This window comes from Pseudochaenichthys georgianus, unplaced genomic scaffold (assembly GCF_902827115.2).
Source record: "Pseudochaenichthys georgianus unplaced genomic scaffold, fPseGeo1.2 scaffold_167_arrow_ctg1, whole genome shotgun sequence".
Classification (NCBI taxonomy): Eukaryota; Metazoa; Chordata; class Actinopteri; order Perciformes; family Channichthyidae; genus Pseudochaenichthys; species Pseudochaenichthys georgianus.
In genome coordinates, this window is record NW_027262480.1 from 825,052 (window position 1) to 842,563 (window position 17,512).

Genomic DNA, 17,512 nt, shown 5'->3' on the forward strand with positions numbered 1-17,512 from the left:
TGAATGTTGTTACATCAAGGCCGAAAATTAGGATGAGCCCCAACGGTCAAAACATTTTTTTTCCTCCCAGAGCTGTCCACAGATCTGGTGCCCTAGGCGAACATGGTTACGCTGTAGGAAGTGTAGGTACAACGCTACATTTCCCGCCCACCGCAGTCATACAGTAGGCTACGGAGAGCGGCGTGAAACATTTCCTCAGGCATCGAAAAGCGGAACCGAAATTCACATTTCTAAATGATGCCGTTGGAATCGAAATGTTGGAACCGGTTTCGAACCGGAACCGGTTCTCGGTACCCAACCCTATTCCTCAGGCAACTGTGGCAGTGATAAGTTAGCTGGGTAGGCCACGATCACCATGAGCCATCAATGCAGCTGTCACTTCTTCTGAGCTGATGGAACTTACCACAGGCTGGTGAACAGGCCCAGCACCAAGGTCAGATGACGTTGACCGGGTGCCTTGGACAACCTGGCAGTTGTTTGTCAGCCGAAAAACATCCTGCACTGTGCCCTTGACAACTCCATTGACTTTGTCCAGTAGTGCAACATATGGCTCTTTCAACAAGCGGTAACCAACACATGACTGGACAAAAGGCTCACGGCTCAAGGCATCTGCAACAATATGTTTAACACCCGGAACGTACTTAAGATCGAAGTTGTACGCTGCAAGCTTGGCCACCCACCTTTGTTCACAGGCATCCAAACGTGGTTTTGTCAGAATGTACGAAAATAACACAAAAACGGGCTTGTTATCTGTCCAAGCGGTGAAATGTCTCCACTTCAACCAATGGCTGAATTTGTCGCACACAGCCCACTTCAGCGCCAACAACTCCAGCCTGTGTGCTGGATAGTTCATTTGAGACCGGGTCAGCGTCTTACTCGCAAAGGCCACAGGCTGTGCAACTGTCTCACCAGGTGACACTTGTGACAAGTCAGCTCCAATACCATCAAAAGAAGCATCAACAGCGAGAATGAAAGGCTCATTGAAGTTTGGGTGAGCCAACGTGACACTTTTCAGAGTTTGTAATGATTCCTGATTCCTGCAGGTGTCCAGTCATTAGACGTAAGAGCTGCTGGGGCAGAGGACTCAAGACTTTTTCTTGAATTTCTTGCCTTTCTTCGCATGTGATTGAACTTGTCGGCCAGAAATGAGTCTGAACAGAGGTTTGGCCTTACAGAGCAATTGATAATGAAATGCTGATAATAGAAGACCATGCCCAAGAATGACCTGATCTTCTTCCAGGAAGGCGTGACACCATCGCTCTCCATCAACTCTGCTTCACCCACATCAGCAATGGTCTTCACTTTGTCAGGGTCTGTTCTCACCCCATCTGGACAAACAATATGACCCAGAAACTTAACTGAACTCTTCAAGAGATGACATTCCTTAGGGGCCAGCTTGAGGTTGTGATTTTTCAGATGGGAGAACACCATTTCCAGACGTTCAAGAGCCAACTGTTTATTAGGGGCAAAAACCATCACGTCGTCAAGGTAACAGAGTAAGCTGCTGAAGTTTTTATCTCCGAATATTGACAACATCATCCGCATGAAGGTTGCGGGACTGTTGGACAGGCCTTGAGGCATCTTATTGTACTCATGGAGGCCGAAGGGTGACGAAAAGGCTGTGTACTTGTTGTGCTCCTCATTAAGTGGCACGTTGTAGAACCCATAAGTCAAGTCCATGGTAGAGAAGAAGACATTTCCTCCCAGTGCAGCAAGAGCATCGGCTTGATGAGGCAATGGGTGTGCATCTTTTACAGTCTTTGCATTGAGCCATCTGAAATCAGTACAAATGCGCAGATTGCCATCCTTCTTCCACACCAAGACCAATGGGGATGCATACTGATTGTGAGATTTCCTGATTATGCCCTTTCCCTCCATCTCATTCAGTGTAGTCCTCAGCTTCTCATACTGGCTTGGTGGAACCCGGCGGTAAGGAAAGCGAAACGGCCTCTCGTCCACAAGGTGTATTTTGTGGACAAAGTCTGTAGCCTCCCCACAATCCATCTTGTTTCTGGAAAAGATGGACTCATACTTCTCAAGAAGCTGAAAAAGTCTATCTTTCCACTGCTCAGACACCTCACAACTCTCCAAGTCCAAATCTTGTAGCCCCAGCTTGTTTAGAGCGTCCTTTCTTTGTTCAGGGGTCTTTGTTGTCAAAGAGCACTTTGAGACTCTGTGGGCCCTTCTCACTTCTCTTATTTTTCATTTCCTCGCTCCTCGGTCTCGGTCTCACCGGAAGTTGATTTGTCTGCGCCATCTTGAGTAGCGTCCCAATGGCCTTATTTTTGCCGGAAGACCGAGGATCGAGGAGCGATAATGGAGGAGCTATAACCGAGGAACCACCAGACCATCCTCCGATGAAATCCTCAGACACTCGCCCAGCCCCTTACTGTGTATCGCTCACTGATTGGACAATGCAGCGCATGCACTGATCTGATGCTTCTTGACATGAGAGCAGTTTCCCAGCGGAGTGAAGAAAACACATGAACCTCACGGGACTCACTCCTCAGTTTATACCGTGTTTTGTTTCAATTAATGTTTCATTTAGTTACAAATATGTGATATATCTGAACAACAAAGTGGTCAAAAATCATTTTATTCATTTTTTGGAAACATTTTCATGATCGCTTTTTTTGTTTTACATTTTCATTTATTCTCATTTCCATTCAGTCAGTCATTAAGTGCTATTTAAAATGTTAATTTGCTACATATCCACACAAACAAACAAAGTGTGCAATCCAATGCATGTTAATCTAACTGGGATTGATAGATAACATATCTCTTTTTCTTCTCTCAATTATTTTATTTCTATTGTGCACTCTAATCAATATTAATCAAACTATTGTTCGTTTATACATTTTAAGAATGGCGTTTATCTTTTTTGAGAATTAGTTCTTATTTTATTTTATTTATTTGGGTCTACAACAGATGATACAAATGTTTGTGTCAGTAAATGTGTACTAACAGAGGCAGGGGTGTTTGTGAAAATAACTGGGACAGAGCTGCTGTCAGACTGTGCAGCGTCATCACAAACGGACGTCGCTTCAGGTGACGCTCCGGAGGAAAGGACGTCCCATTGCTCTTAAAACTAATTTCCCTGCTTCTCGTGGTTTCCTTGCGTCTCTCCATGCTTCCCTGGTGGGAGGGACTAGACGCAGGGAAACGACGCAAGTGAGGGACGCAAGGAATCCATTTTACCGAAGTGAGAAGGATGGCTATTGACAGAAACCTTTTCAGCTGGGGGCAGCTCTTCAACTGCAACACATGGGAAGACATCTGCAATCTTACAGTTTCTCCTCAGAGTCACTGGCTCACTGCTTGGGTTAATCAGTTTGAGGGGAATACAAGCTGCATGTGAGAGGCACTGTTGACAACTTCATAGTATGTTGAATACTTAAAACGAAAGTTAGTTATAATTAAATATAATCCATTATATTCTTATATAACTCTAAAGAAAATGTTTCATATGTTATGTTTTTTCTGTATTTACAGTATAAACCAAGTGGTTTGTTAAATGGAGTGTAAGACTTATAATGATTTATGGGTGTCAGTGATAAGGGAGTAGGCAGTTTCTTCCCTCTCCTCTCACAGCAGGGAGGGGGGCTCCGGACTTAAGCAGAAATACATTGAGGCCTCAAAAAGGTGGTTATGTCATAGTCATAGAATATGTCTAGTCATGTTTTGTTTTACACAAACTTGGGAAGGTGTGTCTTATGCCAGAGCCAATAGAATATGTTGGTTGGGTATAGAGGAGGTATTTGTGGGTTTTCTATCCGGTTTTTTGAGCATATAAAGACTGGCTTTTTTGGATTTTCGGGGGGAGAGAGGGGGAAACCCCTGGTATACTCTCTCCCGGTAGGCTCTGTCCTTCAGAGCTGGGTTAATAGCTCGCGGTAAGGTTCTCTCAAACTTGGTAAATATCTCTTGAATTTCTTGGTTGGAATGCTGAGTGAATTGCTTTGAATGAGGGAATTTCCTTGAATGCTGAATCGAAACACTGTGGGATTTTGAGAGTATTAGTACCTACCTACGTGAGGAACTGCCTCCGAAACACTGTGGGATTTTGAGAGTATTAGTACCTACCTACGTGAGGAACTGCCTCCGAAACACTGTGGGATTTTGAGAGTATTAGTACCTACCTACGTGAGGAACTGCCTCCGAAACACTGTGGGATTTTGAGAGTATTAGTACCTACCTACGTGAGGAACTGCCTCCGAAACACTGTGGGATTTTGAATGTGCTTTTTATTATCACCGGTCTTTTTATGAGGAAATGCCTCTAAATTCTATCGGGAGATTTTAAATGTCACAACTGAATTGGGCAGTTGAAGTGAAACATTTTGGTAATAAATGTAAGACTGTGAATTAAAGTTTCATATTTGAACATGATCACAGCATCATTTTTTTTTGTTTAGTATGATTATAATGTTGTAAAGAGAGAAGGTAAAAACCCTGTATTAGTTTGGACCTATTTTTCTTCAAATAAACTGATACCACCTTTTGGACTGGGACAACTTAAAGGACATCTGTGCTCTCCTCTCCTGCTTCAAAGGTGAGACTGCACCCTGCCACACCCATGTTTAGGTAGGAACACACCCCATTTACTGATACCAAAATCCTTCGGGATCGCTTAAACAGATTAAAAAGAGTTGTCTGAATTGAAACAGCAGTTAATTGAACCTGGTTCTTCGGGGAGTTAATAGAGGTGAGATCTTGCTGACGTTGGTGGATCTGAGCCAAGCAGTAAACTTACATAGACTCAGTAACTTCGGTCAGGTCAATTAGTGAGGTCAGAGTAATTTACCGGAATAAATTAATCAGGACCTCACCACATACTCTAAACAGCACCAAGCACGTTTGAAGTCGAAATGTCAACATTTACTGGTGAGGTGGCAGTATTGGTCAGAGGCGCACTAAGAGATGGGCTTAGTTGAGTCATAATGTTCTGTACTACTTTCTGACTGACCTGCTGAAGTCTCCCATCTGATTAGCAATCTCAGTAGCAAGGGCATCAGGGTTAGGAATAGCCAACCCAGTCTCATAAAAAAACGTGTAATAACTACGTTGGTCCATAACGTAGGACGTAGTATTTCTACGAAAACGCCTCTGAAATTGTAAGATGCCTACGTTTTTTTTCACCATTCATTCCAATGTCACGTGATCTTCACATTTCTCCCTGCAGAAAAAAAAAACATGGCCGACATTCGTTTTATTCTCGGTGGAAAATGCCTATTTTAATGTTAGTTTGGCAATTAAAATGCCCTTTGATGCGAGAAATCAAAGGTTACAAGTTGTTATTTCAGATTATGTGTGCAGTGGATGTACATGATCTTTAGTTTGCTAGTTATTACAAAGATTACTTCAAGAAATTGTGTCTATACAATGTTTTCATTGTTACCAAGGTGGTTGCTAGGGACGCTGCTATCGATATTATTTCTGTTATGTTGGGTAAAATGGTGTTATCTTTATTGCTACCCCCTTCCCCGTCAATGTATAGTGTTGGTCCACAATGCAAACGTATTAGTTTAACAAAATCCGCATCTAAAATTGTGGCATAGTGTGGTGCCGAGAGATGGGAGTCGGAGGCGGGGTATCAAAGGTACAAGCTAGACTTTTATTTAGCATCTCAAAACACATGTAAACAGCTTCATGCCCGGGAAGCGAAGACCGGCGGAGACAGGAAGTCCGGCTCACTAAAATGTCTGTGCAGAACAATACCCTAACCCATAGATCCGTGGGTGAATAATGTCAATCACCAGGGAACCTTTTTCCTCTCAAGGGCCATTTCAATTTTTACAATATCCTCAGAGGGCCGTACAAGTTATTGACCTCTGCTTAAAAAACTAAAATCACAGCCCATTCATTTCATTCTGTGCAAAGAAAAAGCAACCTCTTAATCCAGATATCTCACCATGACTCGCGTATGCATGCACGTGCAGGGTGTGGTGTGCTCCCCTGGGAAGATTTTTTTTTTAAATGTTGAAGTTAAAAGCATCAATCTGGTGCACTTTGAGAGCAACATTAGGAGATCTATGGACACATCTCTCAACACCCAAACACAACTGGAAGCAGATTTTCTTTTAATTTATGGATATTTCACAAATCACTCCCCTTTCAAACTGTATTCTTCTTTATTAATAACTGTCATATAGTATTTTATACCTGTTTACTTTATTCTCTTATTTTTTTTATAACTATAATGATCATATAAAGATGTGCCTTTACCTCACTGGTTGTAGACACAGCTTCTTATATTCGTTAGCATAGCTAGCTAACCAGATGCTAATGATAACAACACAGTTATTGACTGTCTGAGCAGTATGACAGATGAACAGATCGCCACTGGGCTTTCAGCTAAAGACACAGACACGCAGAAACTGCGGCATGTGTATGGACTTATCGGTACTGCAATTTCTGAAGTGCTGGAGTGGCGTTCTGATGCTCTCCGTCAGAACTGCACCCCTGCTGTCAGTCGAGACATATACCACGTGATGACACGTTAGGCTCGTGTTGTGTTCAAAGACCCTGACCTTGGCCAGGAAAAACAGGCACTCGCTTGTTTAATTAAAGTATACGGCCCGGAGGCCGGAGATTCCCCACCCCTGCCGTAGAGTCTCACTCTGAGCGAGTGCTGCTGCAGCTGCTCTCGGCTTCGTCCATACTAATTCATTCATTCATTCAATGCTCACCGGTTCCGCGGCTCCACATTGTTTGTTGTGAGGAGTCTGATATATTTAGTATATTTATATTTTAGTGCGACAGCCAGGGGTGACAGGCGCGTACGCGTCACATGCAGCTTGCTGTTGCCAGATTGGGTGGTTTTCCGCATTATTTTGAAGCCTGTTTACTGTGTGTTTTAACTGGGATTTCGGCTGAAAGGCATATGAAATCTGGCACACTTTTGAACGCCGTTATATAATACAGTGCTGAGAATGAACGCACTTTTGAACGCCGTTATACAGCGCTGAGAATGAACGCGTTCTCAATTACGTTTATCTAGCGGAAATACAGTACGTTCAGTTCACGTTCGCCCAAAATATGAACGCGTTCATGAACGATCGTTCATTGAACGCGTTCAGGTACATCACTGATCACCACAATAGATACGTTATTTTCCCCTGTGCAATTCTCCATTTACTCAACAATAACACATAATTATCCTTGTGTTTATTTATTTGTCTGATTAATAAACACAAGTTGGAGTCCGTCAGCACCGAGGGTCGGAGCAGCTCATTTGCTTTACAGAATATTACACCCGGAAGTAAGTATTCTCTCCGCTTCGCTTGACAAACCCCGGGATAGTCCTTAAGCTCTGTGATTGGAGAGTGTGCAGAGCGTCGAACAGCACTTGAAATGGGATGGAACCACGGCAGACTGTCCAAAACTGGATTTGAACGGCTCCACCGCGTCTGTTGTTCATTGATGAGCCTGAAACATGCACTTGTCAAGGTTCAAAGGCACATTGTGCAAATATGGCAGTAGCCATCGATCATCTTAAGATAAGATATACTTTATTGATCCCAAGTTGGAAACATTTGCGGTACATCAGCATGTGTATAGTTGTAAATATGCAGTGGTGTTTATTTGTAAATCATTTAGTATAATCACACAAATTCTGTGTTTTATATTTAATAATTCTGTGTTCTTTATTTATTGATTGTTCAATACCTGACAAGGTCGGAGATGAAAAACTTTGGTCACAGGTTCCTCAACAGTGCATCACAAGACATCTTTCAATATGTGTACCTCCACCATTAAATTGTCATATTCTGCACATTTCTTATACTATCTACATACATCTTATAAGAGTATAATACATATGTATAATATCAGTTAAAATAAGTGCTTCAACATAGTTAACATTGCTGGAGGTATGCACAAATATTGATAGATGTCTTGTAATGCACTGTTGAGGAACCTGCGACCCAAGTTTTTCATTCATTGCATAACTACACCATAGTTGTGTAGGCCTATATGATATGTCAATAAACCTTAGAAAATCTTAAAATCTTGAAAGGGATGTGCAAAATAGTCATTATATACAGTCTTTACTTAACTATTAGTAGAGAATAACGAGTAATGAACATACTTTATAGGGATTATATTAATATCTAATAATAAAAATAATGAAATTCAATAACATGCTTTAACCACTAGGTGTCCCTTTATATCAGCTGTGCACCTTTATGGTGTAAATACAGCCTATCTACCAATTGGATCAAATATAAAAGTCTGCCGAATTAGTGTTGATACTGCAAGGAGACGTATTGTGTGAAAAGAAATGTAAGATGTTGTTTAATTGTTGATATATTTATGATCCACGTCACGTTTCCAGTGTTGGCGGCAGTTCCTCATGTTTGTCTAGAAGTCTTCTCATCAGGGCTCTATAAATACCGAACTACGGCAGATATGTAATATTTAATGCAGCCGAACCGTGTATTACAATGCCGTTATGTGATGACTTTCAAAGAGAAAAGCAAGTACACTCGGAATAAAGTGTCTTCGGTCTGTTTCCGGTATTTGTTAATGACGATGTGCTGTGAGATGTGAGACTGAAATTGTACAGGGGAAAATAACGTTTCTACACCATTTTAGATGCGGATTTTGTTAAACTAATACGTTTGCGCTGTGGACCAACACTATACTTTGACGGGGAAGGGGGTAGCAATAAAGATAACACCATTAACAGTTACACAACATAACAGAAATAATATCGATAGCAGCGTCCCTAGCAACCACCTTGGTAACAATGAAAACGTTGTATAGACACCATAATCTTCCCCTTGTACGATGTTCAGGGTCTAAGGACAGAGGGTGTCGTATTGTCATACTGATATTCTGTACAAACTGTGAAGTCCACTGGGACAAATGTAACATTTGTGATATTGGGCTATATAAATAAACATTGATTGATGATAGTTCAATAAACAAGAAAGTCCCCTCAGATGTTAAGACCTTTACAGATACATGCAGCTAAATATAACATGTTAACAGGTTAAGATACACAAGGAGGTAAAAGGTATGATAATACAAATTCAAATACAGTGTTAAGTTCCCTTCTAAACAAGGGGTACAAAGGGAAATAACAAAATACAAAAATAACCGGTAGAGAGGAAACTGATTTCGCAAAATTAGTAGATAAGGTTTATTTCTTTGAAAAGGAAGAAGGCTCACCAGCCAATTTACAAAACAAACTTAAGATGAACGGAGAACAACTTTCTCCTAAAAGAATGTGACTGAAGTACTCAATGCACAAAGACAAACTGGAGCATATCTCCTAACAATGAACAAGTGAAACTAACAGGTCTCACACAGAGACACCACACTACACATGCTGCACACATCACACAAGCAGCCCAGAGGAGAAGGATTATGAAATCAAAATTATGATTTCTCTCAGAAAGATAAGACACAAGACAAGTGAATAGATTCAACAATATAAAACCCTATACAATGAAGTGAACATATAGGTACAACAGAAATACAAATACAAATGAATAGTAATAAAAACGACATAATTCTAATAAAAGATTAAACGATTAAAATATAAAGAAACTAACGTAAAAGTAAATGTTGTTATTGAAACTGTTAAATAACTAATATAAGATAAAGCCCTTCCTATATCATAAATAAAACAATATAAAAGTAGGTGAATAATAAAGACTAAAAGACCATTTAATGTGGGGGGTTGCTAATAAAAAGCTAATCTAAAGAGATGTGTCTTTAGAAGGCTTTAAAAATGTCCATTGAGCCTCTGATACTTCCTGGTGTTCCACAGTTTGGGAGCGTAGAGGATAAAATCCTCACCCATTTTATTTTGGGGGACTTTAGGGATATTTAAAAAGCTGAAGAGGACCTCGGGCTTGTCCAGGGACATCAAACGAGACTGACTCTGTGAATTGAAGTCTGTTTGCCACACTTCAATTCAGGAAGACTCTTAAAATATAACAGCTCTCAGGACATCTATGAAGGTAGATATGGTGCAAAATGTGAGAGCGTGTAAAACCTGATGTGAGCACTTGCAGAAAAAAAATCTGAGATTGTGTGTATACATTTACACTTGAGCGAAGCACAGAGCTAGAACGGGAGCTGCGTTGGTGTGAAAGGGGCAACAGCAGTCACTTGTGTCTGACCCGAGAGCCTTGTAATTCTGATAGCTCCAACCCCCCTCCCTCCCCCACATCTACAGGTGAATATTACTTTTTTGACACATTCATCTCAAGAAGTGTAGCAAAAGTCAAGGCCGCAGATTTGTCGATTTATACTGCCACAGAGCAGATTCGTGAAGTTGTAATGACTGATTTGAGAGGTTGTAATAACCAAGTTGCAGTTGTAATGGAAAATATATTTAAAAAATAAATGTTTCTCTGCAAGTGAACATTTCATCACTAAGTTCATGTTTTTTCTACAAGCTACAAAACTTTTTTTCTTCTTCTTCTGTGACTTCAAATTTGGTTCACAGATTTTATTCAAGTGTAAATGTATGCACACAAGCTCATATTTCTTTTCTGCAAGTGCTCACATCAGGTTTTACACGCTCCCTCGCATTTTGCACCATATCTACCTTCATAACATCAGGAGGAGGAAACAGCTAGCTTGGCTCTTGTTCAAAACTATGCGGTGTGGATTAGCTTGTGGAGTTTAAGGTGAGAACTTTGAGAAAACGTTTTCCCATACTCTTCAAAGCTGTACGATTTTTACTCCAGAGTGAATACGTTGATGTGTTTTGAGATCACTTGATGTAGTGAATGTTTTCCCACACTCTTACTAAGATCAATAATACTCATACTAATAATATCATATCTAAGGATTATGAAAACAAAATTATGATTTCTCTCGGAAAGATAAGACACAAGACAAGTGAATAGATTCAACAATATAAAACCCTATAAAATAAAGTGAACATATAGGTACAACAGAAATACAAATATGAATGAATAGTAATAAAAATGTCATAATTCTAATAAAGGTTAAATGATTAAAATATAAAGAAACCAACGTAAAAATAAATGTTATTGAAACTGTTAAATGACTAATATAAGATAAAAGCCTTCTTTTATCATAAATAAAGCAATATAAAAGTAGGTAAATAATAAAGACTAAAAGACCATTTCAAGTGGGGGGTTGCTAATAAAAAGCTAATCTAAAGAGAAGGCGTTAAAAAATGTCCACTGAGCCTCTGATATTTCCTGGTGTTCCACAGTTTGGGAGCGTAGTGGATAAAAGCCTCACCCATTTTATTTTGGGGAATTTAGGGATATTTAAAAAGCTGAGGAGGACCTCAGGGCTTGTCCAGGGACATCAAACGAGACTGACTCTGAATGGAAGTCTGTTAGTCAGACTTCAATTCAGAAAGACAAATATAATAATACAGCTCTCAGGACATCAGGAGGAGGAAACAGCTAGCTTGGCTCTCATAGTTGTTCAAAACTATGCGGTGTGGATTCGCTTATGGACTTTAAGCTGAGAACTTTGAGAAAACGTTTTCCCACACTCTTCACACCAGTACGGTTTTTCTCCAGTGTGAACATGTTGATGTCTTTGGAGATAACTTGATGTAGTGAACGTTTTCCCACACTCTTCACACCAGTACGGTCTTTCTCCAGTGTGAATACGTTGATGTGTTTTGAGATAACTTGATGTATTGAATGTTTTCCCACACTCTTCACACCAGTACGGTTTTTCTCCAGTGTGAATACGTTGATGTATTTTGAGATAACTTGATGAAGTGAATGTTTTCCCACACTCTTCACACCAGTACGGTTTTTCTCCAGTATGAATACGTTGATGTTTTTTGAGATTACCTGATTCCCTGAATGTTTTCCCACAGTCTTCACAGCTGTACGGTTTTTCTCCAGTGTGAATACGTTGATGTCTTTTGAGAACATTTGATGTAGTGAAAGTTGTCCCACACTGTTTACAGCTGTACGGTTTTTCTCCAGTATGAATACGCAGGTGGCACTTTAAATGTCCAGGTGTTGTAAAGGATTTATCACATTGCTGACACCTGTGACGTCTCTCTCTTCCTTTTGGTTTCTAGAACAGACAGACAGAGAAAGAGAGAAAGTAAATCTAAAAAGCATAAAAACATATACAGTTAACACAATAAAAACTCTCTTAATATAAACCTTGAGATAACAGAATACTACTTTTACTAACTGTTTGTGTTTATTATATTTGTATTATATTAGATAAAGTAACAGCAACATTCTAACCACAGTAAATACCAGAGGTGGTTGGATTCGAGTCACATGACTTGACTCGAGTCGCATATTTTTGGACTTGAGACTTGCTTGACTAACTAACCCTTGATAAAAATCATCGACTTGACTTGGTATTCATGACTTGAGTATTGACTTAGGCTTGAGACGGATGACTCGAAAGGACTTTACTTTCTAAAATAAAGTATTTGCATTTGTATTGTACGAAGCCCTTAAGGGAAATGAAAACAAATTGTGAGAGACGGTAACTCGTTCGCAGGAGAAAGTTACCGGTGTGCCAAGTAGGAAGTGGAGCGCACAGGAGACACGTTTCATTGCAGACTGTTGTGTTTATGTGGGGAAATAGCAGTGCATACATTATTTGAGATACATTTCGAAGTCGGACTTCATTTTTGGGACATTTCTATTTGTTTAACCCTCTGGAGTCGGTGGACGCGCCGGCGCATCCAGGTGCGCATAATTTACGTAATTAATCATATATTTTTGATTATAAGGAGTAGAAATATGATTCAGATATCCGCGGAATCGCTGGAAGAGTAGCTTTCCAGCGGTACCTTCTGTGAGACTGTAACCAGGGCACAGCAGCCAATATGGCCGCTCAAAGCAGCTTGACTTTACACTGTGTGGGATTTGTGGATTCGTGTGTCCGTCAAGGAAATCTCGGCCGGCAGCCATCATGGTCTGAAATGACCAATGGACATCGAGAAATCACTAAGGACCTACCCACCAAGTAAAAGAACATAAACCACGTGTCTCCCATCAGTTTACGTCTGTGAGGAGAGAGAGAGAGAGACACAGAGAAAATGGCTAACAAAAAACGTTACAGTTGCAGACTTCGCTAGAGTTTTTTCGCTAGCAGCAGTGAAGATAGAGCCTCAGAACCTGAAGTCTTCGACTCTTCTGAAGAAGAAGAATACAAAGACAACAACAAGGATCCATTTGGACATGGGTAAGTGTAAATATTACAGTAATAGTGTACTGGCAATGTGTGGGGAATACCGCGAAAATGAACAATAGGTTTATTGATATATCTTTTTTATCGATAGTCATGAACTTTTTCTTGGGACAAAATAGACTCCATTAGCAAACGTTTACTCTGTGTTAACGTTATTTTGGTGTGTAAAAGTGAGATTACATGTGTAGATGATTAAATTAATCATTTATTCGTCCCACAACGGAGACATTTACAGTGACATGTTAGACATGTTTTTGCCATAGATTATTTTATCATACTGTTCTGTACAGATGAGGCCTGTTATTATTTTACCGTCCTGTAATCAGATGTAGCCTATGTATATGTGATTTTATACTGAATGTAAAGTAACAGGAAATACCTGTGTGTGTGTGTGTGTGTGTGTGTGTGTGTGTGTGTGTGTGTGTGTGTGTGTGTGTGTGTGTGTGTGTGTGTGTGTGTGTGTGTGTGTGTGTGTGTGTGTGTGTGTGTGTGTGTGTGTGTGTGTGTGAGTGAGTGAGAGAGAGAGAGACTCCTGTTCAACCTCCCAAACTTTCTTTTTATGTGTGCATTGTTATTTGTGCTTGAGCAACATTTTACTTGAACTTTATTTCAATGAAATTAGTTGTAATTATTGTCCTACATTTTAATTTGTTTTACAGGGATGTTTCACAGCTGCCTGGGCCTAGTGGCCCACAGGCGGCGTTTATCCAGCAGCCAGAACATCCATCTGTGCCTGCCCCCAGGTCAAGATCTACCGTGGCTCAAGGGCCTTCACCAGAGCCATCACCACCAAGGACCAGCAGACCAGCATCACTACAGCTACCTCCACCTCCATCTGTGGCTGCCACCAGGTCAAGATACACCTCAGCACAAAGGCCCCACCACAGCCATCACCTTCAACCCAGCCAGCAAGGAGGTCTCGTGGATGTCTCGTATAGCACTTGTACCCCACACCTACACAGCAGCCCATGCACCATCACCCCCATCTTCACAGCAGCCAGACCCACTGTCTTGGAAGACATACAAAGACCGTGACAAGTTCTGATGTTCAATATTGTAAATAGTGAGATTTTCCAGTTTCTTATATAAATAAGAACCTAATAGAACCGTCCTTAGGGCAGCAGAGCGGAAATGGTGGAAATCCAAACACCGTGACGACCTCCTAACCTATCAGGCTCTCCTCTCCTCTTTCTCTGCTTCCATCTCTCAGACAAAAAGCACTTTCTTTCAAGATAAGATCCAATCTTCCTATTCCAATCCTAAAAAACTATTTTCCATCTTCTCCACCCTCTTGGACCCTCCCAAAGCCCCTTCCCCATCCTCCCTTCTGTCAAGCGACTTTGTTAACCACTTTGAAAAAAAGGTTTACGACATTCGCTCTTCTTTTTCTGACTCACCCCTACTCACCGCCGGATCACCTGAGCCACCTTCAACCGGCACACTAACCTCCTTTTCCCCTCTCTCTCCAAGTGAGGTTCTTACCCTCATTACCTCTGCCCGCCCCACCACCTGTCCTCTGGACCCTATCCCTTCAAACCTCCTTCAGACTATCGCTCCTGATATTCTACCGTTTCTCACCCATTTTATCAACACTTCTCTAACTTCTGGTCACTTTCCACACACTCTCAAGGAGGCGAGAGTAAACCCTCTCCTGAAGAAACCCACTCTCAACCCGTCTGATGTTATAAACTACAGGCCTGTCTCTCTCCTCCCGTTCCTGTCTAAAACACTTGAACGCGCTGTCTTTAAACAACTCTCCTGCTATCTCCATCAGAACAACCTTCTGGATCCGCACCAGTCTGGTTTCAAGGCAGGTCACTCCACAGAAACTGCCCTCCTTGCTGTCACTGAGGAACTGCACACTGCTAAAGCAGCCTCCCTCTCCTCTGTCCTCATCCTGTTGGACCTGTCTGCTGCATTCGACACAGTGAATCATCAGATCCTCCTTCGCACTCTCCAAGAACTTGGAGTTTCAGGCTCTGCACTTTCCCTCCTCACCTCATACCTCAAAGACCGCACCTACAGGGTAACTTGGAGAGGGTCCGAGTCCGACCCTTGTCAATTAACTACAGGGGTCCCTCAGGGCTCTGTTCTTGGTCCTCTCCTCTTCTCCCTGTACACAAACTCGCTCGGATCTGTCATTAGCCCGCATGGTTTTTCATACCACTGCTACGCTGACGACACCCAATTAATTCTGTCCTTTCCCCGCTCAGAGACCCAGGTCGTCGCACGCATCTCTGCTTGTTTAGCTGACATCTCTCAGTGGATGTCCGCTCATCATCTCAAGCTCAACCTTGACAAAACTGAAGTGCTTTTCCTTCCGGGAAAAGATTGTCCCTCTCTTGACCTAACTATCAACATCGGCCCCTCTGTTGTTTCCCCGACTCAGACTGCAAGGAATCTGGGTGTTATCCTAGATAACAACCTGTCGTTTACTGCAAACATCGCTGCTACAACCCGCTGCTGCAGATACATGCTTTTCAACATCAGGAAGATACGTCCCCAGCTGACCCAGAAATCGACGCAGGTTCTGGTCCAGGCTCTCGTCACCTCACGCCTAGACTACTGCAACTCCCTCCTGGCTGGTCTACCTGCATGTGCCATCCGACCTCTGCAGCTCATCCAGAATGCAGCGGCTCGTCTGGTCTTCAACCTTCCAAAATGTTCCCACACCACGCCGCTCCTCCGCTCCCTCCACTGGCTTCCGGTAACTGCTAGAATCCACTTCAAGACACTGGTACTTGCATACCATGCTGCGAATGGATCTGGCCCTTCCTACATCCAGGACATGATTAAACCGTACACCCCAGCACGTGCACTACGCTCTGCATCAACCAAACGACTCGCTGCACCCTCGCTGCGAGGGGGACCCAAGTTCCCATCAGCAGAAACACGTGGGTTTGCTATCCTGGCTCCAAAATGGTGGAATGAGCTCCCCATTGAAATCAGGACCGCAGAAAGCTTACACACCTTCCGGCGCAGACTGAAAACTCATCTCTTTCGACTCCACTTTGAGCGATAGAATGACTAACAAAGAACTGCTAACAGAGCACTTATATACTAATAAAGGACTGGCTTAGCCAGTTGAGCAGCACTTGAAACGATTGGCTCTTTGAAACCTGATGTTCTTATATGATTCTGTTTTCCTCAAGGTTGTGTCTTCCTGGTCGAATGTACTTATTGTAAGTCGCTTTGGATAAAAGCGTCAGCTAAATGCAATGTAATGTAATGTAAAAATAGTTGGTTGAAAAAAACATATTTATAATAAATTGTTGGTTGAAAAAAAAAGTTTGAATGCTCAATTTGTATTTGTACACATCACACGGACCTTGGTATGTAATATGAAGTAATTATTCAGTCCTAATGTATCTCAGTCCCTGCTGTGGTGAAACTAGAGTGATAAACACCTATTTTACTCAACATTTTAATTGTTTTCATTTTAGACATGAATAACACATTTATATATAGTGTAATTCAAATATTTCACTGCTTTTGTGATCCTAAGACTTTGATAAACAAATCTAAAACACCAAAACAATTCGATCACATGAGTACATTTGAACCTCCTTCACTTCATGAAATCTCTGCAGCACCAGGAGGCAGTAACGTGTAACTCAGCAGAATCTGAGAAGAGCAGCACCAGCTGCAAAGAACTGTGCCTTTTACTGTTTACTTCGCTGTGTTTACCTTCATTAGAACAGATCAAATCAAATCTTATTTCTATAGCACATTTAAAAACGATTTTCGGTTGAGCCAAAGTGCTGCACATTCAGATAATAAATAACACATTACTACAATAAATTACAACAGCAAATATAAAAATCAAACACAGGGAAGTGTCATGAGTCATGCTCTGCTATGATTAGAAGGCCAGGGTGAAGAAGTGAGTTTTTAGTTTTGATTTAAAAACCCCTAGGGTCTGGGCCGACCTCACATGGAGGGGCAGAGTGATCCAGAGCCTAGGGCCAGCCGCCGCGAAGGCTCGGTGCCCTCCAGTGTTGGGCAAGTTACTTCCAAAATGTAATATATTACATATTACTTATTACTCTCTTTTGAAAGTAATAAGTTACATTACAAAATTACTGTCTCTGAAATGTAATGAGTTACACTACTTTAGTTACTTTTCTAGTTACTTTCACCAAAATAACCGCAAAAGAATGGCTAGGTATTTTAAATGCTAAAATGTAGTTTAGTGCAGCTCATTATACATCCAGTGAAGGGCAATGTGGTATAGCATAACAACTGTGTAGGCCCTTAAGGCGACTAACAACTTGTATTACACGGCTTAGTTGAATACTGGATTCTGATTGTAAATTCTTAACATGTGACACGTTGTT

The 17,512-nt window shown here is 41.4% G+C and overlaps 1 protein-coding gene and 1 pseudogene across 1 annotated transcript in view; one reads left to right on the forward strand and one right to left on the reverse strand.

Annotated features, from left to right (window-relative positions):
• The window catches only part of LOC117441325 (zinc finger protein 721-like), a 393,163-nt pseudogene that overhangs the window by 210,856 nt on the left and 164,795 nt on the right, over positions 1–17,512 (forward strand).
• LOC139433269 (zinc finger protein 420-like) overlaps positions 11,354–17,512 on the reverse strand; it is a 46,659-nt gene continuing 40,500 nt past the window's right edge. The window contains exons 4-5 of the mRNA XM_071202207.1: positions 16,204–16,227; positions 11,354–11,960 (exon numbers count right to left, since the gene is read on the reverse strand). Of these exons, the coding sequence (XP_071058308.1) occupies positions 11,430–11,960; positions 16,204–16,227 (555 nt within the window). The 3' untranslated portion in view covers positions 11,354–11,429. The remainder of the gene's footprint in view (positions 11,961–16,203; positions 16,228–17,512) is intronic.